The sequence below is a fragment of the Gorilla gorilla genome, chromosome 5, assembly GCF_029281585.2.
Source record: "Gorilla gorilla gorilla isolate KB3781 chromosome 5, NHGRI_mGorGor1-v2.1_pri, whole genome shotgun sequence".
Taxonomy (NCBI): Eukaryota; Metazoa; Chordata; class Mammalia; order Primates; family Hominidae; genus Gorilla; species Gorilla gorilla.
In genome coordinates, this window is record NC_073229.2 from 61,939,536 (window position 1) to 61,961,993 (window position 22,458).

At 53.4% G+C, this 22,458-nt stretch overlaps 1 protein-coding gene and 1 long non-coding RNA gene across 7 annotated transcripts in view; one reads left to right on the plus strand and one right to left on the minus strand.

Moving 5' to 3' along the window:
* The window catches only part of TMEM63B (transmembrane protein 63B), a 28,711-nt gene extending 11,190 nt beyond the window's left edge, over positions 1–17,521 (plus strand). For all 6 annotated transcript variants that reach the window (XM_019029653.4, XM_031012162.3, XM_031012164.3 and 3 more), the window contains 19 exons: positions 454–491; positions 1,438–1,580; positions 1,679–1,730; positions 2,223–2,331; positions 2,997–3,067; positions 8,801–8,881; positions 9,331–9,454; positions 10,230–10,363; positions 10,491–10,628; positions 10,770–10,923; positions 11,844–11,950; positions 12,209–12,295; positions 12,549–12,614; positions 13,831–13,993; positions 14,578–14,683; positions 15,661–15,828; positions 16,058–16,173; positions 16,350–16,430; positions 16,677–17,521. In XM_019029653.4, coding sequence (XP_018885198.1) covers positions 454–491; positions 1,438–1,580; positions 1,679–1,730; positions 2,223–2,331; positions 2,997–3,067; positions 8,801–8,881; positions 9,331–9,454; positions 10,230–10,363; positions 10,491–10,628; positions 10,770–10,923; positions 11,844–11,950; positions 12,209–12,295; positions 12,549–12,614; positions 13,831–13,993; positions 14,578–14,683; positions 15,661–15,828; positions 16,058–16,173; positions 16,350–16,430; positions 16,677–16,868 — 2,130 coding nt within the window. In that variant the 3' untranslated portion in view covers positions 16,869–17,521. The remainder of the gene's footprint in view (positions 1–453; positions 492–1,437; positions 1,581–1,678; positions 1,731–2,222; positions 2,332–2,996; positions 3,068–8,800; positions 8,882–9,330; positions 9,455–10,229; positions 10,364–10,490; positions 10,629–10,769; positions 10,924–11,843; positions 11,951–12,208; positions 12,296–12,548; positions 12,615–13,830; positions 13,994–14,577; positions 14,684–15,660; positions 15,829–16,057; positions 16,174–16,349; positions 16,431–16,676) is intronic.
* Positions 214–4,486, minus strand: LOC129534061 (uncharacterized). Its single transcript, XR_008680475.2, has 3 exons — positions 4,374–4,486; positions 1,484–1,600; positions 214–513 (listed from the first exon to the last, which is right to left on the minus strand). It is a non-coding gene; the product is annotated as an uncharacterized lncRNA (long non-coding RNA).
* Positions 17,522–22,458: the final 4,937 nt, after the last annotated feature.

Consider the following 22,458-nt stretch of genomic DNA (forward strand, 5'->3'; position numbering starts at 1 on the left):
GTGACCCTGGGCTTTTGTCCTTCTAGGGTAGACTAGAGGATAAATAGCTAGAATTCAGGCAGCAAGGCCCTCTTCTCTGCTTTTGGCAGCCATGTTGCAAACTTATTAGCCGGAGGTCTGGAGGTCCTGCTAACCTTAGAACCCCAAGCCCCACCCATCCCACCCTGGCCCACACAGCCACAGGGTATTTGCAGAAATCTGTAGATCTGGACATGAGGATTCACAGATAACCCTGTTTAGTGTTGGTCTTTTTTCTTTGAGGGCTGAGACCTTCCCTCTCTCTCTCCCTTTTTGGGTATAAGCTAGTTCTGAGGGTATAAGGATTTTTTTTAGTGAGGGGTGTGGAAGCTATGCCTGGAGGTAATTATGAGAATGGGTGGGACTTGAGGGAGAAGAGAGGTTCGGGTTGGTGGGCTGGTGGGGACTCCCGCTGACAGCCGTCTGTTCCCCCAGGGTTTCTGTTCCTGGCTGACAGCCATCTTCAGGATAAAGTAAGTGGACCATCTTCAAGCTCTAAAGAAAGAGAGAAACTTCAGAACCTGGCATCTCCCTACAAAATTCAGAAGCCAGCAGCTTTCAGGGCCTTAGCACTCCTCGCCAGCACAGCACCCTCCTCCCTGCTCTCAAAGGCCAAGCCTCGGGTGCCTGAGCCTCTGCTGTACCCTGAACACTCACTTGACCCCATAATCTCCTCTGTGACCCCCTGCCCCGCCCCACCTTGAGGGAGGGGGTGGAGCCCCTGCCTCAGCCTCTGTGCAGCCAGTGGGTGGGGGCAGCAGTAGGCTGGGAGCAGCCAGCCAGCTGCAGGCAGAGCCTGTGTCCATCAGGCAGAACTCAGGAGATCCAGCCAGAGTCCAGCAGGCAGGCAGTGAGCGCTGAGAAAGGCAGGAAGTCTGGACAGGTCAGCACTGCCACCACCCACTCCCCCAGGCCTCCCCCATGGGTACCTGGGCTTCACTACGCCAGGCTCAGCCACACCCATGAGGTGCTGCTGCCCCTCCTCCCATCCTTCCTTCACTTCTGCCTCTTTCACCACTCCTCCTCCTGCTGGTCCTCCTCCTCTCTCGTCTTCCTCCCTCCTCAGATATTTCTCTTTTTTCTTCCCTTTTCTCTGCATTCCTCATTTTTCTTCTTCCCCTTCCTGTCTCTGTAGTCTCTTCTTTCTTTTACCTATTTTTTCCTTCTAGCCCTCTGCCTTCATCCCTCCCCTTCTCCATGCATTTCTCCTTTTTCTCCCTCCCCCTCTCTTCTCCCTTTCTCCCCTCTCCCTTCACAGAAAATAGGGGACAAAGAAGTCCCATTTCAGCCCTATACTACTGCCAGATCAGCTGGAGCTAGAGTGGGTTTGGGGTGGGAGTGGGTGAGGGCAGGCAAGTTGCAGCCCCCTTCTTGCCCTGGTCCTAACCTAATTCCTTTGTCCAACCCGTACGGCTGCAGGGATGATGAGATCCGGGACAAATGTGGGGGCGATGCCGTGCACTACCTGTCCTTTCAGCGGCATATCATCGGGCTGCTGGTGGTTGTGGGCGTCCTCTCCGTAGGCATCGTGCTGCCTGTCAACTTCTCAGGGGACCTGCTGGGTCAGTGAGGGCCAGGACGGCTAGGGTGGAGAGAGGATGGGGCTGGAGGGGATGTGCCCTGACCCCACCATCATCCTCTCCCTCTTCCCACCCCGCAGAGAACAATGCCTACAGCTTTGGGAGAACCACCATTGCCAACTTGAAATCAGGGTAAGATGCGAAGCTGGTCGGCCAGGCCAAGGTCTACGACCAGAGTCTGGGCCATGATGTGGGACAGGGAGGAAAGGCAGCTGTGTTGATGGGAGCAGAGGCTACAGGGATGGCTGTGGGTCCCTGAGGGCTTGGGTTGGAGACAGAAGAGGGAAATGCCTGCTGAGGATCCCCCAAGGATGAAGAGGATATAGAAGAGGAGGGTGAAATCTCAGGAACCAGGGAGGGCCAGCTGGGGCAGTTGGAGACACTGTAACCAGTGGGTAGGGCGTAGAAAGGTGACCTATCAGGGATATTTTCATTGGAATCGAAGAATCTTGGTGTCTAGGGGATGTGGGATGTGGGCCTGCCTTGCGAGGAGTCAGTGCCAGAAGGCTGGTGGCAGTAGAGGGCCCTGTCTGTATCAAGGGTTTAACATTGACAGGCTGAGGTGTCTCCTCTGAGTGTGTCCTAGCCCCAGTGGCTCCCATGTATCCTCTCTGCTTCTCCCAGGAACAACCTGCTATGGCTGCACACCTCCTTCGCCTTCCTGTATCTGCTGCTCACCGTCTACAGCATGCGTAGACACACCTCCAAGATGCGCTACAAGGAGGATGATCTGGTGCGTGGAGCAGAGCCCAGGTCCTGCCCCATCCCCAGCCTCTTCCCTTCCCTTCCCTGCAGGCCTCTTTTGTCTCAGCCCCAAGAGGTGTCAGCTAGGTTTGAATGCTGGCACAGCAGCTCAGGAGCTCCCATCCTGCAAGTTACATAACCTCCCAAGCCATGATTTTCTCATCTGTAAAATGGAATAACAACAGTACCTCCCCCAAGGTTGTGGGGAATACACAGAAACAGCCGTGCTGTGCCCAGCACTTGGGGAAATAGCAGTGGCTGATCCTAGGATAGTAATATTCCTTCCCCTTCTACATGCACTCACCAAGCCAGAACCGGACACCTACTCCTTGCCAGCCACTGTGCTGGGTCCTCAGGGTCTCAGGAGCTGAAAGTAATACCCCCTTCTGCCTCTATAACCCCTCGAGCATGGGACGGCGTGGCTCTTTTGTTAGGCTCACTGCCTGATTTCTGTTAGAAACACTCCCCTGCTTTCCCTGGGACCTGGCTTATCCATAACTAAGGCCTCCTCCCACCCCATCTGCTCCCCTCTGCTCACCTACTTCTCTACCCACTCAAAACAAAGCCTCTTTCTCTAGTGCCCCCCACCCCTCACATCCCCTGGCTCCGCTGGGGTCAAGCCTCAGAAGGCAAACCCACTCCCCTGTCACCCAGGTGAAGCGGACCCTCTTCATCAATGGAATCTCCAAATATGCAGAGTCAGAAAAGATCAAGAAGCATTTTGAGTGAGTAAGCCACGCTTCCCCCTACCCTCAAGCCCTGCTGCAGAGCCTTCTCTGCCTTTGAACTCTAAGAACATCCTTATACCCTAGGCTGTAGCTCTGCTGTGGGTGGGATAGAGATTAGATCCAGGAAGAAATGTCCGATTCCAGGGTGGTTTAGCACTTGGGTCGGGTGATAGGCCCCTTTGAGAACAGGAAACATAAGACAAAAACCTGAAGAGTGAGTCATTCAAACCCCCTACCCCCAAACCTCCTCCTGGCTCAGACTGGGTCATAGGTTGTTGACCCAGGTCCATTGGAATACATATCTTCTTCAAAATTAAAAGCAGCATTCTGGAGTTTGTGTGCAGCCATGACAGGGAGAAGCTCCCTGGTTTCCAGTGGATTCCAAGGAGTCCAGGAGAACTTGAACTGTGTATTCTCTGAGGCTTTTTCAGCTCTAGAATTATGTTTTGGGGTGGGTAGAGCAGACCAATGGCTAGAAACTAGAGAAAAGGGAGGTGGTATAATGAGACAAAGAGGGAACTTACCTGGTCACCCCATGGCTAGGGATGCACCTTGGGGTGCAGCTCATAGGGTGGGGAATCAGTGAAGGGCCCCTCCATGGGGATGTGTAGGGACAGTCTCTATACCACAGGATTAGGGCTACTCTCACACAGGCATCTGTTCACTCAGCAAACTTTCTCAAGTGCTGTTAGTCATAAGTTACTGTGGTGGGCTTTGGGACTGTAAAAAATGAATGAGGCCAGGCATGGTGGCTCATGGCTGTAATCCAAGCACTTTGGGAGGCCAAAGTGGGCAGATCACTTGAGCCCAGGAGTTGAAGACCAGCCTGGGCAACATAGCAAGACCCCATCTCTACCAAAAAATACAAACTTAGCCAGGTGTGCTGGCGTGCGCCTGTAGTACCAGCTACTTGGGAGGCTGAGATGGGAGGATCGCTTGAACCCAGGAGGTCGAGGCTGCAGTGAACCCTGTGCACCACTGCACTCCAGCCTGGGTGACAGAGCAAGACCCTGTTTCAGATGTTTCAAAAAATAAAAAATAGAAGAGGCCAGGCACGGTGGCTCACGCCTGTAATCCCAAAACTTTGGGAGGCCAAGATGGGAGAATTACTTGAGGCCAGGAGTTCAAGACCAGCCTGGTCAGTATAGTGAGACCCCATGTCTTAAAAAAAAAAAAAAAAAAAAAATCATTGAGGGCCAGGAGTTTGAGACCAGCCTGGCCAATATGGTGAAACCCCGTCTCTACTGGTGAAACCTCATCTCTACTGAAAATACAAAAATTAGCCAGGCATGGTGGCACGTACCAGTAGTCTCAGCTACTCAGGAGGCTCAGGCAGAAGAATCACTTGAACCCAGGAGGCAGAGGTTGCAGTGAGCCGAGATCATGCCACTGCACTTCAGCCTGGACGGCAGAGCGAGACTCTGTCTCAAAAAAAGAAAAAAAAATCATTGAGTTCTCAGGGGGTTCATAGTATGGCAATCGGCTTTAGGAGCTAGTCCAGGGTCTGATCAGAGATTGCTCTGAGGTCAGTCTGTGGTCAGAATCAGGAGCTGGCCAGTGGTCATGATAAAGGACGTTGGTGGTCTGGATCATGGCCCAGACTGAGGTTGAGATTTGGGTTCAGTCTACCATCAGAATCAGGGTTTAGGCCAGGTGTGGTGGCTCATGCCTGTAATCCCCTTGAGAAGATTGCTTGAGCCCGGGAGTTCAAGACCAGCCTGGACAACATGTCGAAACTCCATCTCTACAAAAAATATAAAAATTAGCCAGACATGGTAGCATGCACCAATAGTCCCAACTACTCAGGTGACTGAGGTGGGAGGATGGCTTGAGCCCAAGAGGCTAATGCTGTGGTGAACTGATGGCGCCACTGTACTCCAGCCTGGGTAATAGGGCAAGACCCTATCTCAAAAAAGAAAGAAAGAATCAAGGTTTAATCTGAGGTCCAGACCTGTCAGTTGGCCAGAATCAGAGTTCACTCATTGTCCTGGGTCAGGCCAGTGTGTGATCCAATCAGAGATAGTGTTTGGGCAGGATTGAGAGTGAACATCTATCTGGTCAGGGTCAGATTCCAGAGCCTGTGTTAGAAGATTAAGGACTGGTGTGTGATCAGCATTAGTAGATGGATACTCTTTCATACTACATGCAATTATTGACAGCCTTCTATGTGCCAGGCACAAATAAATTAGAAACAAGCCCAGCCCTTATACAGGCTATAAAACAGCAGTCAAAATTAGATCATTCTTGTCAGTATGAGAGAACTATTTGGGGTCCTATCTGAGGTTCAAGCTGTCATCAGCATTAAAGGGCACTCTGGGTCAGGATTAAGGACAGTGTGTACTCAGAATTAGTGACATCTTTTTTTTTTCTCATACCATCTTTTGTAACAATGAATTAGGTGACATCTTAATATTACCATCCAGTTGGAATCAGTTGTCAGCTTGTATTGAAATGTGGTGTTTGTTTTTGTTTTTGTTTTTTGATACAAATATCTAGTGAGCACCTGCTATGTGCCTGCTTGGGGAGGAGCTGGGGGTATAGCAGTAAACAACAGAAGACCTGCCCTCATTTGCTTTCATTTTAGTGGGGAGGGGTGGACAGGGACCAGATGAACTAGTAATAGAGACTGTGTCAAGAAGGGGTAGGTGCTAAGAAAACCACAGCAGGGAAGCAGGCAGGGTAAGAGGGGTTGGGAAGGGTTGCTATTTCTGATGGGGTAGACAGGGAGGGACTCTGACAGGGTGGCATTTGAACAGAGACCTGAGTGAACCCTACTAGTCAACTGTCTATTCATTCAGCTCACATTTATTGTATACCTACTATGTGCTTCATGCCTGGGAGACAGAGTATAATCAGACCTGATCAGTGCCCTTGGGAAGCTGAAGATCCTAGTTGTGTTTCAGGGGTTGGTCTATAGTTTTGTTTAGGAGAGGTCAGCGTATAAGCAGGGGTAAGGGAGACTCTAGTCCTAATTGGAGTTTTTTGGATCACTGGGATGAGCATTATGGAGTAGCCATTTCATTGATCCGCTCATTTACCACATGTGTATTGAACACCTGCTATATACAAGCTGTTGGGACAGGGCTGGGTATATGGTGAGGACTAAGAGACAGCCCTTGAGCTCATTGTCAGGATTAGGCAGGGTTTGTGGTCCAAGTCTGCAGTCTGTCTGGATTGGAAGACTGTCTCAGCACAATTAGGAAATACCTTGCATGCAAATCAACGGGCCTGTGTGGTTGGATTTAGAGGATTAGAGATGAGTTTAGTGAGAATGAGAGCTCACCCTTCCAAAGGGGAAACCTCAAATGGTTTGAGGAACAATATCAGAGGAAAGGTCTTTAGCCTCCTGGGAAGTACATTTCAAGGACCCTATCCCAGATTTAAGTTTCTAAATTTTCATGGGTTTATGAGGACTATCTTAATACTTTAGAACAGTAACTCATGCATTCAATACTTGGTGGTCCTTCATTTAAAAAAAAGCAATTTTTTTTGAGACAGAGTCTCACTCTGTCTCCCTGGCTGGAGTGCTGTAATACAGGGGTGTGGTCATAGCTCACTGCAGCCTTGACCTCCTGGGCTGAATCGATCCTCCTGCCTCAGACTCCCGAGTAGCTGGAACTACAGGCACTCACCACCACACCTGGCTAATTTTTTTTTCTTTTTTTAGAGATGGGGTCTCACTATGTTGCCCAGGCTGGTCATGAACTCCTGGCCTCAAGCAATCCTCCTGTCTCAGCCTCTCAAAGTTTTGGGATTACAGGCATGAGCCACTGTGTTCAACCTAAAAATTTTAATAAAATATAAAAAGATGGGGACTCAGTCTAGATTAAGGATTAGGATCGAAGAACAGTGCGTGATCAGATTTAAAAACGAACTACTGGCCAGGTGCGGTGGCTCACACCTGTAATCCCGGCAGTTTGGGGAGCCGAGGTGGGTGAATCACAAGGTCAGGAGTTCAGGACCAGCCTGGCCAAGATGGTGAAACCCCATCTCTACTAAAAACATAAAAATTAGCCAGGCGTGGTGGCATGTGCCTATAATCCCAGCTACTGGAGAGGCTGAGACAGGGGAATCACTTGAACCCAAGAGGTGGAGGTTACAGTGAGCTGAGATTGCACCACTGCACTCCAGCCTGGGCGACAGAGCAAGACTCCGCCTCAAAAAAAAAAAAAAAAAAAAAAAAAAAGCTATTAGGCTGGGTATGGCGGCTCATGCCTATAATCCCAGCACTTTGGGAGGCCAGGGCGGGCCAATCACCTGAGGTCAGGAGTTCGAGACCAGCCTGGCCAACATGTTGAAACCCTATCTCTACTAAAAATACAAAAAAAAAAAAAAAAAAAAATTAGCCGGGTGTGGTGGCACACACCTGTAATCCCAGCTACTCAGAAGGCTGAAGCACGAGAATCACTTGAACCTGGGAAGCGAAGGTTGTAGTGAGCCCAGATCACACCACTGCATTCTAGCCCGGGTGACAGAGTGAGACTCCGTCTCAAAAACAAAACAAAACCAAAACAAAAAACAAAAAGAAACTATTCCCGCCAGCCATGGTGGCTCACTAGTGTAATGCCCACACTTTGGGAAGCTGAGGCAGGATGATCACTTGAACCCAGGAGTTCAAGACCAGCCTGGGCAATACAACAAGACCCCATCTCAGAATATTTGAAACAAACAAACAAACAAAAAAATGAACTATTCCTTCACTCAGCAAGCATTCTTCAAGCCCTGCCCGGTACCAGGTACTAGTGAGTCAGTGCCAGTTTCTCTCTGGTCAGTCTTAAGTCAAGGTAAGGATGAATCTGGGGTCAGGGTTAGAAGGTCAGTCTTGGGTCTGGGTAACAGGTCTGGGGTCAGTCTTTGGCCAGGGTGGGCTTAAGGGTCAGTCTTTGGCCAGGGTTACAGGTCAGTCTCACCATGGTCAGGGGTCAGGATCAATCTCTTGTCTGTCTTGGGCTAAAGTTAGAGATCATTTTGTAGACTTGGTTATGGGTTGGTCGAGGTCAGTCTGTGGTCAAGGCTAAGTGTTGGGCTGTGACCAGGTCTTCTGGGAACAGGATTAAGGAAGTATATAGCCTATGACTAGATGCAGTTTCTTTCAACCTAAAGGTCACAGCCCTGGACAGGAATCAGACCATAGCCCTGGCTTCCCTACCTGCATGCAGTATGTCCCTACACATCCTGGTTTGTTAGCCCAGCCTGCAGTCGCACAGTGCTCAGGTCTTCTGCTCCCACTTCCCCACTCAGATAAGCATGAGGAGGAACTCCAAAGCTTTATTCTTGGGGAACTCTCAGTTTTGTAGACTAAGAAAAAGGCAGCTTGAATTGGAGATGTGGGTTTTTTTGTCTTTTTTTTTTGAGATGGAGTCTCACTCTGTCGCCCAGTCTGGAGTGCAGTGGTGCGATCTTGGCTCACTGCAACCTCCACCTCCCGGGTTCGAGCAATTCTTCTGCCTCAGCCTCCTGAGTAGCTGGGACTACAGGCATGTGCCACCACGCCCAGCTAATTTTTGTATTTTTAGTAGAGACAGGGTTTCACCATGTTGGCCAGGCTGGTTTCGAACTCCTGACCTCAGGTGATCCTCCCGCCTCGGCCCCCCAAAGTGCTGGGATTACAGACGTGAGCCACCACGTCCAGCCAGAGATGTGTTTCTTGAAGGTGATGGGGTCATGGATGAAAGTCAGGGGCAGGTGGGTGGGGTCCCTGCACAAGATGATACATGGACTGTGTTTCAGGGAAGCCTACCCCAACTGCACAGTTCTCGAAGCCCGCCCGTGTTACAACGTGGCTCGCCTAATGTTCCTCGATGCAGAGAGGTAAGGGACTGGGGGCAGAGGAGGGTGACACCAAGGGCCCCCTGCCATTGTGGAGGACATCTTGGCTACCACACAGGCTCCCCTTCTAGATTTTTTCCTAGGGCATTTGATTTTAATTCAACTCGTTGGAGTGCCTGTTAATTCAGCTCTGGAAAGAGCAAGGCCTGGAGGTTAGAGTTTGTTGTGAGGGGAAGGGGGGCCCATGGTCCCCACTGCATCTGAGGACATGCCCTTCTTTGGCTACAGTAGGAGAAATTTAGGTCAGCCTGCAGGAAGAACTTCTGGCCCTCTAGGGATGGGTGGGGAGACCTTGGGATGTGGCCACATCTGAAGCATGTATCCTAAACAAGAACAAGACAGCTCCTGTCCTTGGGGAGTGAGCTAGATGACCCCCAAGCTGAGCCAGCCCCAGCCCCAGATGTAGGTGACCAGGCATCTGGGTCCCACAGGAAGAAGGCCGAGCGGGGAAAGCTGTACTTCACAAACCTCCAGAGCAAGGAGAACGTGCCCACCATGATCAACCCCAAGCCCTGTGGCCACCTCTGCTGCTGTGTGGTGCGAGGCTGTGAGCAGGTATGACGCGGGCTGGCTGTTGAGTTGGGAGAAGCGGGCTGGCTGTTGAGTCGGGAGAAGTTGGGCAGGTCCTGGGCAGGCAAGGCTGGGGCCCTGCCCTCAGTGAGTCCCCACCTGTCCCTGGAATCCTTGAAGCCTCAGTTCCCACTGTTGGGTTTGTCTGATGTCCCTACAGTGACCAGGTTTTCAAACCTCAAATTAGAAAATGTCAGCCAAAAGGACAATGTTGTGCTGTACCCACTGACTCTGGGGACTTGAGCAAGTTGCTTACTGCTCAGTGCCTCAGTTTCCTCATGGGGTTAACGTACCCACCTTATGAGAGTGTTGTGAGGGTAAAGTGAGTAATACATATAAAAAAGCTTAGAGGTGCTGGGTGCGGTGGCATATGCCTGTAATCCCAGCACTTTGTGAGGCTGAAGCGGGTGGATCACTTGAGCCAGGAGTTTGAGACCAGCCTGGGAAACAAGGCAAAACCTGATCTCTACAAAAAATACAAAAATTAGCCAGGCATGGTACTGCACACATGTATTCCCAGCCACTTGGGAGGCTGAGGTGGGAGGGTCACTTTAGCCTGGGAGGTTGAGGCTCCAGTGAGCTGAGATTCCACCACTACACTCCAGCCTGGGCATCAGAGCGAGACGCTGTTTCCAAAAAAAAAAATGCTTAGAGGAGCAGTGCCTGGCTTGTAGGAAGCCCCAAGTCAGCGTGGGCAGGATGCTGCAGGCCCCAGCCTGGCTTTCCAACTAGAGGCCCTGTCCCTAACCCTCCCACAAAGGTGGAGGCCATTGAGTACTACACAAAGCTGGAGCAGAAGCTGAAGGAAGACTACAAGCGGGAGAAGGAGAAGGTGAATGAGAAGCCTCTTGGCATGGCCTTTGTCACCTTCCACAATGAGACTATCACCGCCATGTGAGTCCCCAACTCGGCCCTCGGCCCTGAGCAGCCCTCCAGGGCTCCCTGACCCCTGTGCTCATGGCCTTCTGCCAGCCGTGTGGCCTCCAGGTGGGCCTGTGGTAACCAGTGCCCATCTTTCTAGCATCCTGAAGGACTTCAACGTGTGTAAATGCCAGGGCTGCACCTGCCGTGGGGAGCCACGCCCCTCATCCTGCAGCGAGTCCCTGCACATCTCCAACTGGACCGTGTCCTATGCCCCTGACCCCCAGAACATCTACTGGTGAGCAAACAGGTGTCAGGGCAGGCTTTCCAGGGCCTGGGATGGGCTCAGTAGGTAGGCGGAGGAGAGGGAGTGTCTTGGTGTCACTGGGGGCCAATCCTGCCCTTGGTTCCTGGACTGATCGGTTCCCCACCTTGCCAGGGAGCACCTCTCCATCCGAGGCTTCATCTGGTGGCTGCGCTGCCTGGTCATCAATGTCGTCCTCTTCATCCTCCTCTTCTTCCTCACCACTCCAGCCATCATCATCACCACCATGGACAAGTTCAACGTCACCAAGCCTGTGGAGTACCTCAACGTGAGGCCCCATGCCCCTGTCACTTTCCACGCTGGGTCACAACACACAGATACCAGGCCCTGATCCCTCTTCCACTTGCCCAGCCCAGCCCGTTCTGCTTGTTCCAACCCTGTGCCACCAACCAGCTCCCAAAAACCCCTGTGTGCACTTCCCTTGGGCTCCCTGCCACCCTCCCCCTCAGAGAGGCCACCCTCAGGCGTGCAACACCTGGAGAAACACCCAGGGAAGAGAGAGAGCCTGCATTTAGTCCTGATCTCAGAGAAGTCCCCTTCCCTCACCCCTCAGTCTTTCTAACTGAAAAAATGGAAAGGTTCGACTAGATCAGTGGCTTTGGACTTGGATTCTGATCTCTTTATCGGTGTGAAACCCAGTGTGGAAAAGCAGGGCTGCTCCGATGACAGTAGGGTGGCATGCAAGTCTGCCTGGCCTCCCCTCACCTCTCCTCCCATGCATAGAGCATACCTCTTTAGAACCTCAGAGTTTGAAGAAGGACAGTTTGCAAATCACTTGGAGTGATAATACCATAGTAGATAAGACCCAGACTGCATGGATTCAAATCCCTACCTCATGGCTTGCTAGCTAGGGAAGCTATTGAATCTTTTTTTTTGCCTCAGTTTACTCATCTGTCAAATGGGGTAACAGCATTATTGTGAGGATTAAGACATGGAAAGTACATCAGCAGTGCTTAGAACATAGTAGGTGTTCAGCAAATGCTGACTATCAGTATTATCCACCCTGGGGTTATACATATGGCCCTGGCCCCCACCCTCACCCCAGCCCTCCGGATGTTCTGGACTTCCAACATGGGAGCCCTGAGAGTTGTGAGGCCCAGGGCCCAGCTGGGGAGGAGGCATATAAAAGCAAAGCCACCTGGGCCCCCTAGACTGCCCTGCCTGACGCCCCCCTGTGCCCTGCTGCAGAACCCCATCATCACCCAGTTCTTCCCCACCCTGCTGCTGTGGTGCTTCTCGGCCCTGCTTCCCACCATCGTCTACTACTCAGCCTTCTTTGAAGCCCACTGGACACGGTAAGGTGCCTCCACTCACACCACACCTCGCTGTGGCCTGCCCTCAATGACCCATCCTCACTGGGCAGCACTTTGCCCTTCAGGCTCCTGGCCCTGGGCAGTCCCACAGCTGGCAGGGAAGGGGTAGTGCCCAGCACCCTCACCTTGGGAGGCCCACCCTTCCCAGGGGACACTCCTTGGACATTGTCCTTGTTGGGGGAGCAAATCTGGGGCCTGGGCTCACTTGACCTGTACCGTTCCCTGCTCCCCTCCCTCCAGCTCTGGGGAGAACAGGACCACCATGCACAAGTGCTACACTTTCCTCATCTTCATGGTGCTGCTCCTACCCTCGCTGGGACTGAGCAGGTGAGTTGAGGAGGATGGGGCAGGAGCCAGGGTAGGGGGACTGCAGGATAGGGAGAGGAGAGCAGTTCAGCCTCCCTACCTCCCCTACAAAGCAAGGGGCCCAAGATGGGAAGCCTGGCCACCCCCAGGCCTCCTGAGCTACCCACCCCATGTCTGGGAGTCTCCCCAGTGGCTCACAGAGGAGGGACTTCCCCTCCCCTGGTGTTCTGCACCACTCCAGCTCCCACCCCATCTCTCCTCTGCTTCCCTCCAGCCTGGACCTCTTCTTCCGCTGGCTCTTTGATAAGAAATTCTTGGCTGAGGCAGCTATTCGGTTTGAGTGAGTGACTGGGGCCCCTAGGGAAAGAGACCAGACAGCGGGGGTGGGTATGCTTGAGAGACATTGCCAGCCCCATGGGAGGGTGCAACAAAGCTTCCAACTCCTGGAGGGGGCAGAAGAGAGAGGATCTGGCGGGGTTACCCCAAAGGCACCCACAAGGTGGCTTGGGTGTGTATACATGGTAGAAGTCCCTGGGGTCTGTGTTGGTGTTCACTCTCTGGTAACCTGTTTGGATGCTAAGATCACCCTCAAGGTATATTTGGGGCTTGGGGCTCCACATTCTGGTAGTTTCTATGGGGGTGTCTTGTGCCCATATTCTGGGACTAACTGTGGGCGTCTCTGGAGTTCCACTTGGGAGGTTTGGGGAACCATCTCTAGGGAGGTCTTGGTGATACTTAGGGAGTGTCTTGGAGGCTACTAGGGGTATCTCTGAAGGTCTCTAGAGCCCATATTTTTGGGTATGTGTAGGAGGCTCTTGACCTTATAACTCTGGGGGTGTCTGTGGGCGGGGAGGCTAAAGGACTCACACTTTGGGATGTTTAGCGGTACAAGTTCTGGGAACATCTCTAAAATTTCAGGCTTTTATTCAGAGATGTGACTGTGGAGTTCTGTATGGGCATCTTCTCTGGGAATCATGTGAGGATATATTGAAGGTCATGCACCATGGCTGTGGGCACAAACTCTAGGGGTTTTGCTCTAGGCCATCTGTGGTGATCTTTGAGTCACACTTGGGTCATCTCAGGCACTGATAAAGGTTCCTGGGCTCCCCCAGAGATATCGGGGGGAGGGTCTCAAAGCTTGTTTGTGGAGGTATCTGAGGCTCATGTCACAGTCTGGGGGTAACTCGAGTTATGGTCTAAGTGGGGGAATCTTCTGGGTGTTCCTGGGGCTGTCAGCCTTTGGGTTCTTTGAGGGTCTCACTGGGTTGTCTTTGGGGGTCCTGGACAGTTCTCCCCTGAACATTCTAGCAGCCTTAGGTGGTCTTGAGCACTCTCTCCATGGGTCTTTATGGGGCACAAGTTCTTGGAGCTGTCTGTTGCCACTCTGTATGTCTCTGGGGGGAACAGGGCACAGGTGCTTGGGGCGCTAAGCTGGGGGTGTCCACATGGAAGAAGCATGTTGGTGGTGGAGGTGTGGGGTGCTGTAGTTCTGGCAGTGGGCGGGCGGCCACCGGGTCACCCCAAGGGTGCAGTGCTGGAGCACCTGGTGCCCGCAGGTGTGTGTTCCTGCCCGACAACGGCGCCTTCTTCGTGAACTACGTCATTGCCTCAGCCTTTATCGGCAACGCCATGGACCTGCTGCGCATCCCAGGCCTGCTCATGTACATGATCCGGCTCTGCCTGGCGCGCTCGGCCGCCGAGAGGCGCAACGTGAAGCGGGTACGGCCGCCTGGGGCAGCAGCGGCCCGCACAGCGCCCCCTGGTGGGCCAACAAGAAACAGCAGCCATCGCGCTAGGGTTGAGGGGCACAGGAGGGCTGAGACTTGGGGAGTACAGTTGACTCACAGTGGATCCGGGCCATCCCCTTCCCATATCTGGGGCCTTCGTATTCTGCCATGGGTGGACATAGGTAACCCTGAAGGCCCCTGCCAGTTCTGACAGTAGCATTCTATGATGGGAGTTGGGGAGATCTGGGTCCCTAGCACTAGGGTCCCTCTGTCTTAATAAGAGGGCTCTGGGCATCCCACTCTCAAGTCCACCCAACTCTTGCCCCCTACCTGCCAGGCCCCGACCCTTGAAGGCCCCTCTCCGTGCCCCATCACTGCAACCGCCCTGACCCTCCTCTAGGCCATAGCCCCTCTCTCCATCTGCTTTGCCCTACCCTACCCTAGACATTAGGTCCTGTTCCCCATGGCTTCTTTTCCGGCCCCAGAGGTCCTGGCTCCCTTCCCCCTCCCTCCTTCCCTGCCCCTCTGGTCAGTCCCTGCCTCCCTGAGCCATCCTCCTGCCCGTCTCCCCCCCAGCATCAGGCCTACGAGTTCCAGTTTGGCGCAGCCTACGCCTGGATGATGTGCGTCTTCACGGTGGTCATGACCTACAGTATCACCTGCCCCATCATCGTGCCCTTCGGTAGGCACCGCCGCGCCGGGACCTGGGCCCTGCTCGGGGGGACCCAGGACTTCACCCTCTCCACTCTAGGAATGCAGGCCACCCCGAGTGGACAGGGCCCGGCTGGGAGACCGGCCCCTCGGGGCTCCCGCCCGGTCCCTGGCTCAGTCTGGGGCCTGGCCTGTGGGGAGGAGGGGGAGAGCCATCAGCTCAGGCCAGACCCAGCTGGCATGTGGGCCCCAGGGCAAAGTCACACCAACATGGCCATACTTACCCACACCTGTGCCTTCCCTCAGCGGGATGTGCTTGGACACAGATCACATACGTGCTGACGTGTTCACACACACACTCCCACACAGGCATCCATGTGCACACTTTTACACCACCCTGTAAACTCAGGAAAGACTTGGATTCCAGGGTGGGATGGGTCCTTGCCACTCATGGAGATAGTCTGCTGTATCTGAGCTATGTGACTTAGCCAGGTCTCTCTTCCTTTTTGAAGTTTAGCAAAGTTTCTCTTTAACCATCACCCCCACTGGTAGCCTCTACTTTCCTCCCCAGTAACATCCTAACTCCTTAACCAACCCTTCCTGGTTATTGAAGGCTCCAAGTTCCCAAACTAACTTCCTTGTCCTCATTAGAAACTCCCTATCCCTCAGCCTCTGGGGAAATAGAACTTGTCCCTTAATTTATACATACCTGTTTAGGGACAGGGTTAAAGAAAAATGATATGGGTTTTAAGAAGATGCTTGTTGATTCAAATGACTAGATTTCCAATAGTAGAATTCCTGATGAGGAGTGCAGAATGAAGGGTTGTAGCAGAGGAAGCTGAAGTTCTGTGATCACGCTGGGGCATGGGGCACTATCCCGTCCTGGGGCCCGGGCAGGAGGGGGGGGCCAACCCTTCAGCACTCTCAGGACCAGAACAACCTGTGACAGACACACAAAAGGTTCGGCAGCACTGGTTCCGAGGTCAGGGCCCATGTGGCTTCCCTTAGGGCTCATGTACATGCTGCTGAAGCACCTGGTAGACAGGTACAATCTCTACTACGCCTACCTGCCGGCCAAGCTGGACAAGAAGATCCACTCGGGGGCTGTGAACCAGGTTGTGGCCGCGCCCATCCTCTGCCTCTTCTGGCTGCTCTTCTTTTCCACCATGCGCACGGGTGAGGGATCCCTACCCAGGGAACGGGGGGTGGCGAGCAGAGTGGATTCCAGCCAGAGCAGGCCACAGGAGAAGCCGCATGGCTGGGGGTGGCAGGCAAGGGGCCTGGGAGAGGCTGGGGCCAGTCTGTAGCACCTGGGAGAGTGAGGACTGCATTCAGAGGGTATCAGAAGCTGGGGTGGGGAGGCCCACAGGAGATAGCAACCCCATTCTTTGCCCCCCAACACCAGGGTTCCTAGCTCCCACGTCTATGTTCACATTTGTGGTCCTGGTCATCACCATCGTCATCTGTCTCTGCCACGTCTGCTTTGGACACTTCAAATACCTCAGTGCCCACAACTACAAGGTGTGGGGCAAGGGTGGCAGGCGGATGGCTGCGGGCAGGAGCTCAAGGGGAGGAATGCAGAGGGCCACAGGGCTGGCGAGGGCTGAGGGCAGCACCAGCAGGGCCAAGCGGGCGTGGGGTCATGATCAGGGCTGAGGACATGCCCCCACTTCCTGACTCATTCTGGGCCCCTCAAGATTGAGCACACGGAGACAGATACTGTGGACCCCAGAAGCAATGGACGGCCCCCCACTGCTGCTGCTGTCCCCAAATCTGCGGTGAGTGCCCTCAAGGGTTGGGAGGGGCCTCTGACAGACTCAGCCTCAAAGCCCAGTGTTCCCTTAGTCCTGCAGAAAGGGGAACCTGTGCCAGACCCCACGGGGGCAGGAAGAGAGCTGGTCTCCCTGGAGGGCTGCCCCCGCCCCCCAGGGCCCTGCCCACTCTGCTGTCCTACATGCCCTGGTGTTCCCGCAATCCATGAGGGGCAGCTGTTCACCTTGCCCCCATTTCCTCTCCTCCTTCAGAAATACATCGCTCAGGTGCTGCAGGACTCAGAGGTGGACGGGGATGGGGATGGGGCTCCTGGGAGCTCAGGGGATGAGCCCCCATCATCCTCATCCCAAGATGAGGAGTTGCTGATGCCACCCGACGGCCTCACGGACACAGACTTCCAGTCTTGCGAGGACAGCCTCATAGAAAATGAGATTCACCAGTAAGGGGAGGGAGGGGCCCTGGAGGCCACATCCTGCCTCACCCCACCCCCACTCCCACGGACACTAAAACGCTAATAATTTATTAGATCTAAAGCCCCTTCCTCCCCAGCCCCTGCTTTCATTAAGGTATTTAAACTTGGGGATTTCACCGCTCTCCCCCATGATGGAGGGAGGGAGGGAGCCCCCCAACCTCAGTGAGGAGAGCCCCGAGCCGGCCCCGGGGCAAAGAGGGGTGCAGAGGGAGTTCCCCCAGATCAGTACCCCCCACCCCTCCCCAGCTAGTAGCATGACCAGGAAGGGGTTAATGAGAGCCAAGAGGAGTACCTGGTGCACCTGGTGCCGGTGGCTGGAGACCTGGGGGGCAGGTGGATCTGGGGCTGTTCTCCCCCCCGCCCCCCATTTTTTCCACCCCACAGTTCCTCCTGGGATCTGGCCCTCCAGGGAAGTGGAGCCTCCAGCCCCTAGGGGATGCATGAGAGGGGAGGGGGTGCTGAGTGGGAGGAAGAGTCAGGCTCAGAGCTGGGGTGGCCTGGGGGTGGGGGTGGGCAAGGCTGACACTGGAAAATGGGTTTTTGCACTGTTTTTTTGTTTTTTGTTTTGTTTTGTTTTTTGTTTTTGTTTTTTTCCTTTAAAATAAAAACAAAGAAAAGCTCTGAGGCAGGTGTCTGACTTGTGCTGCCCTGGGCACCTGGGCCGGGTCCCCACCCTCCTATCTGGAGGGCCTGTTTGAGGTCCCTGCATGACGTTGGGCAAGGGACTTGTTCAGAGTCTCATTTCTGTGTCACTGAGAGGAGAGAGTGGGGCTGGGGAGAGACTTAAGGGATATCTCAGAGGCAGGAAGGGCCCCTGTGCCCAGGTGGCCACCATACCCGCCTCGCCCACTCTGATCATTCCCCTGAGTCCCTGAGCAACACACATGGGACAGAGATTCAGGGAGAAAACGTCGTGCAAAGCCACAGGGTCCATGCTGGGCCAGGATGAAGGCCCTTCTGAGCACCTCAAAGTAAGCCTGGCGCCAGCCCATCTGTCCCTTCCCCAGGAGGGCCTGATCTCCTCAATGAGAAGCCGCCTCCCACCCTCCAGTCAAATCTTACCCATTCTCCAAGACCCAGCTCAAATTCACCTTCTCGCCAGGCACGGTGGCTCACGCCTGTAATCCCAGTACTTTGGGAGGCGAAGGTGGGTGGATCACTTGAGTTCAGGAGTTCGAGACCAGCCTGGCCAACATGATGAAACCCCATCTCTACAAAAAATACAGAAATTAGCTGGGCATGGTGGTGCACCCCTGTAATCCCAGCTACTTGGGAGGCTGAGGCATGAGAATCACTTGAACCTGGGAGGTGGAGGCTGCAGTGAGCTAAGATCATGCCACTGCATTCCAGCCTGGGCGACAGGGCAAGACCCTGTCTCAAAAAAAACAAAAAAAAATCACCTTCTCGAAAAAAGGTCCTGTGACTGCTGTAGCCCACCCTGCAAAGGCCCATAGAGCTATGTGGTGCACACCCACACACATGCACACACAGCATGTACTGCATGTACTATAGGAGGCCTGCATTCCAGTCCTTATTCTGTCACTAAATCACTTTGCAACCCTGAAGAAAAGGAAGAAAAAGGAACTCTTAGAGGGAAGAAAAGAGACCTCAGAGGAGGAGGAGAACCAGGTTCCACAAAAGTCAACAGGAACCACCAACAGCAGGGACAGCAAACACAGCAACCCTGATAAAGATTGCCCAGGCGCCAGCAAGGAGCAGGAGCAAAGAGCGCCCAAGGTCCAGCCCCAGGCTGCAGGGAGCTGCGGCAAACACAGCTTGGAGGGTCAGTGTTTATGGGCGGGCTGTGGGTGGAGGATGGGCCAGTGACAGTGGAGGTGAAAGTTGAGGCCTTGATCCTGGCCTCAGCCTGCATATGTATGTCAGATCTGCAGTTGTGAAACATGAGCTCCCAGGTAGAGTCCCCAAAGTCTTGGGGCCAAGGGAGTGCCTGCTGGTGGTTGGACAAATATTGGCATGGCTTTGAAAGGAGCACCTTGGTTGTGTGAAGGCTTCCCGGTGCTCCCGAAGCCTGTTTTCTGTATGGATGGGCAGGCACACCACCGCCATTTGCCTGGCAAGCCCCCTTGTCTGCAAAGCATGGCCTGGACAGACCTCAGCCCCCACCTCTGGTTAGCCGAGACCCTCTCATTCCTCATCTGCCCAGCATGCCTTCCCTTTCCTGCAGGGCCTGAAGTTCAAAACCAGGTTCCAGCATTTCCAAATGTGAAACTCCAGATAATGCCCAAGCAGCACACTGAGCAAGAGTCCTGAGGACAGCCCTTCCCCAGGGTGGGAGGCTGTAATAGAGAGCAACACCCGTGCCCGCCTGCACCCTGCCCCTGGCACCTCGTCACGGAGTTCACGTCCAGGCAGATCACATTAGAGGCATCCAAGAGGTGCAATAGTGGAATCAGGAGTGGGCAGGGGAGACCACAGGATCCCCAAAGTCCACTTCCTCCTTTCACAGCTGAGGGCAGCAGAAGATACGGATAAGAGCTAAAGTTATGGCTGGGCACGGTGGCTTATGCCTATAATCCTAGCGCTTTGGGAGGCCGAAGTGAGTGATCACCTGAGGTCAGGAGTTCGAGACCAGCCTGCCCAACATGGCGAAACCCCGTCTCTACTAAAAATACAAAAATTAGCTGGGCATGGTGGTGGGCACCTGTAATTCCAGCTACTTGAGAGGCTGAGGCAGGAGAATCGCTTGAACCCGGAGGGCAGAGGTTGCAGTGAGCCGAGATTGCACCACATCAGCCTGGGCAAAAGAGCGAGACTCCATCTCAAAAAAAAAAAAAAAAAAAAAAAAATCTGAAGTTATTAGTTTAAATCCTGGCTTGGCCGCCTAACAGCTGTGTGACCCTGGGCAAGTTGGATCATACCTCTAGACCTCACTTTCCTCATCTATAAAATGGGAATAGCAATGTCATGGCCTCTGGCTGTTTTAAGGATTAAATAAGTAGGAAGTTCTTAGCCCAGTGTTTGGCACATAATAACAAACCATAATTAATATTCTCCTAGATGAGGAGATTGAGTCCCAGAAAGGAGAAAGGGGGAGGGCTCGCCCAAGGTCAGCTCCTGTATCAGAGCTTGGAACAAGGTTCTCTGATCCCATTGGGTGCTCTCACACCTGTTCTGTGCCTGATTAGCACCAGGCAGGGCTGAGGGGCACTGGGATGACCTTGACAGTCCCTGTCCTCAGCCATCATACACTCCAGAGAAGACTGCACTCTGGAGCAGAGTTCTTAGCTCAAAGCATTCCCACTTTCCAGTGCAGAGGCAGGACATGTGGTCAGACCAGTGGCCTAACCATGCCAGACTGGGGCTAGGCAAGGAGAGTGTTGCAGGTGGAATCGTGTCCCCCAAAAAGGCACGTTGAAGTCCTGGCCCCCAGTACTTCAGAATGTGACCTCATTTGGAAACAGGGTGGTTGCAGATGTAATTCGTTCAATTAAGATGTCATACTGAAATGCATGGGACCCTAGCCCCATATGACTGATGTCCTTAGAAGAAGAAGAGACACAGAGGAGGGTGCCATGTGAAGACGGCAACACAGGAAAAATGCCATGTCAGTGAGAAAGGGGGTTTGGGAATGAGAAGGCTTTCTGGATGTAAAGGTCAGGTTGGTGTGTCAGGGACAACCCCTTCCTGGAAACCTTGGGCTGAAAAAAAGGGACTGGGACCTACCCTGATGGGATGACCGTGATACAGTGAGGACAGCCAGGCTGGTGGAGGCTGTGCAAGGCAGGGGTGCTGGGTCATCTGTCCCTAAAGCGGGTAGCCCTCAGCTGGGTAAGGGGCTGGGTTACTGAGAAGGAGAAAAGGGAAGGCAGCTGTTAAACGGGCTGCTGACCTAGGAATCCCACTGCAATGAGAGAGTTCTGGGGGGAGGGTCTCTTCTCCCCCTCCCACCAGAACCTTCAACTGTCAAGCACCGAGCTAGCCACCAGCATGCTGTACTCCCCAGGTAGGCACTCATGGGGCCTTGCCCCACTCCTGTACCTCCTGCAGGCTAGAGCCTCCCCCCAGGGGAGGAGCTGTGTCCTGCATCAGACTAGGTGCCCCTTGAGGGTACAGAGAGTGACTCTTCCATCAGACTGGATGCTCCCTAAGGACAGGAGCTGGGCCTCGTTCTCAGACTGTTTGGGGAAGGATAGGCCACTGGTGGTCAGACTGGGTGGTAGGCCGGGCAGGAACTCTTTCTCCTCTCCACTGACAGTTGGAGTTGGGGAGAGGAGAGGGGCCGGCCATCCCACTGTCATGGCTGCTGGGGAAAAGGGTTTGTGTGAAAAAGCCCACGTAGAGAAGAAAACTTTAGGGAACAGAGAGAACCTCTCCTAAGCCTAGAAAAGCAGGTCCCTCAGCCCAGGAAGATGAGATCCTCAGGGTGGCAGGGGCAGGACTACCTGAGGCAAGCCTGGGACCAGACTCCAGGAGACGGAGGAGAGTGGGCTGGGGGGAAGGGGAGGGCTGGGCAGAACTGAGTTGTTCCTGTGGGGCTGGGGTGCACAGAGGGCAGCCAGCCTTGGCCAGCAGAAGGTCAGCCCTGTACCTCACCCTCAGCCTGGGGCACCGTGAGACCATGGGCCCCTAGACCCAGCCTCCCAGCTTCTCAGGCCCTCCCTGTTTACCTGACCCTAGGAAGTTTAGGCCTAGCTGGTGACCCCAAACCCAGTCCTTGTTCTTCAGAAGTGCCCTGAGCCCAGGAGTTCAAGACCAGCCTGGTCAGCATAGCAAGACCTCATCTCAAAATATAATTTATTTATTTATTATTATTACTTATTAGTATTTTTTTTAAAGTTCCCTGACACAACATCTTAGTTTTTTCCCAGTGCCGGAAATCAAACTGTCCTTAAATCTATAGTCCCCTAATAACAATGTATTGCATTTAGAAAATCACTGAGAGAGGCCAGGCACAGTGGTTCACGCCTGTAATCCTAGCACTCTGGGAGGCCAAGGCAGGTGGATCATCTGAGGTCAGGAGTTCGAGACCAGCCTGGCCAACATAGTGAAACCATGTCTCTACTAAAATACAAAAATTAGCCATGCGTGGTGGCGGGCGCCTGTAATCCCAGCTACTTGGGAGGCTGAGGCAGGAGAATCTCTTGAACCCAGCAAGTGGAGGTTGCAGTGAGCCGAGATCGTGCCCCCGCACCCCAAGCCTGGGCGACACAGCGAGCCTCCATCTCAAAAAAAAAGAAAATCACTGACAGTAGATTTTAAGTGTTCTCACCACAAACAAATAACAAGTATGTGCAGTAATGCAGATATTAATTAGCTCAACTGAGCCATTCCACAGTGAATACATATTTCAAAACACCATGTCGTATACAACAGATATATACTTTTTTTGTCAATAAAATAAAACAGATTTAGTTAAAAACGATCTGGCCGGGCTCAGTGGCTCACGCCTGTAATCCCAGCACTTTGGGAGGCCGTGGCGGGCAGATCACGAAGTCAGGAGATCGAGACCATCTTGGCTAACGCGGTGAAACCCTGTCTCTACTAAAAATACAAAAAATAAGCCGGGCATGGTGGCGGGCGCCTGTAGTCCCAGCTACTCG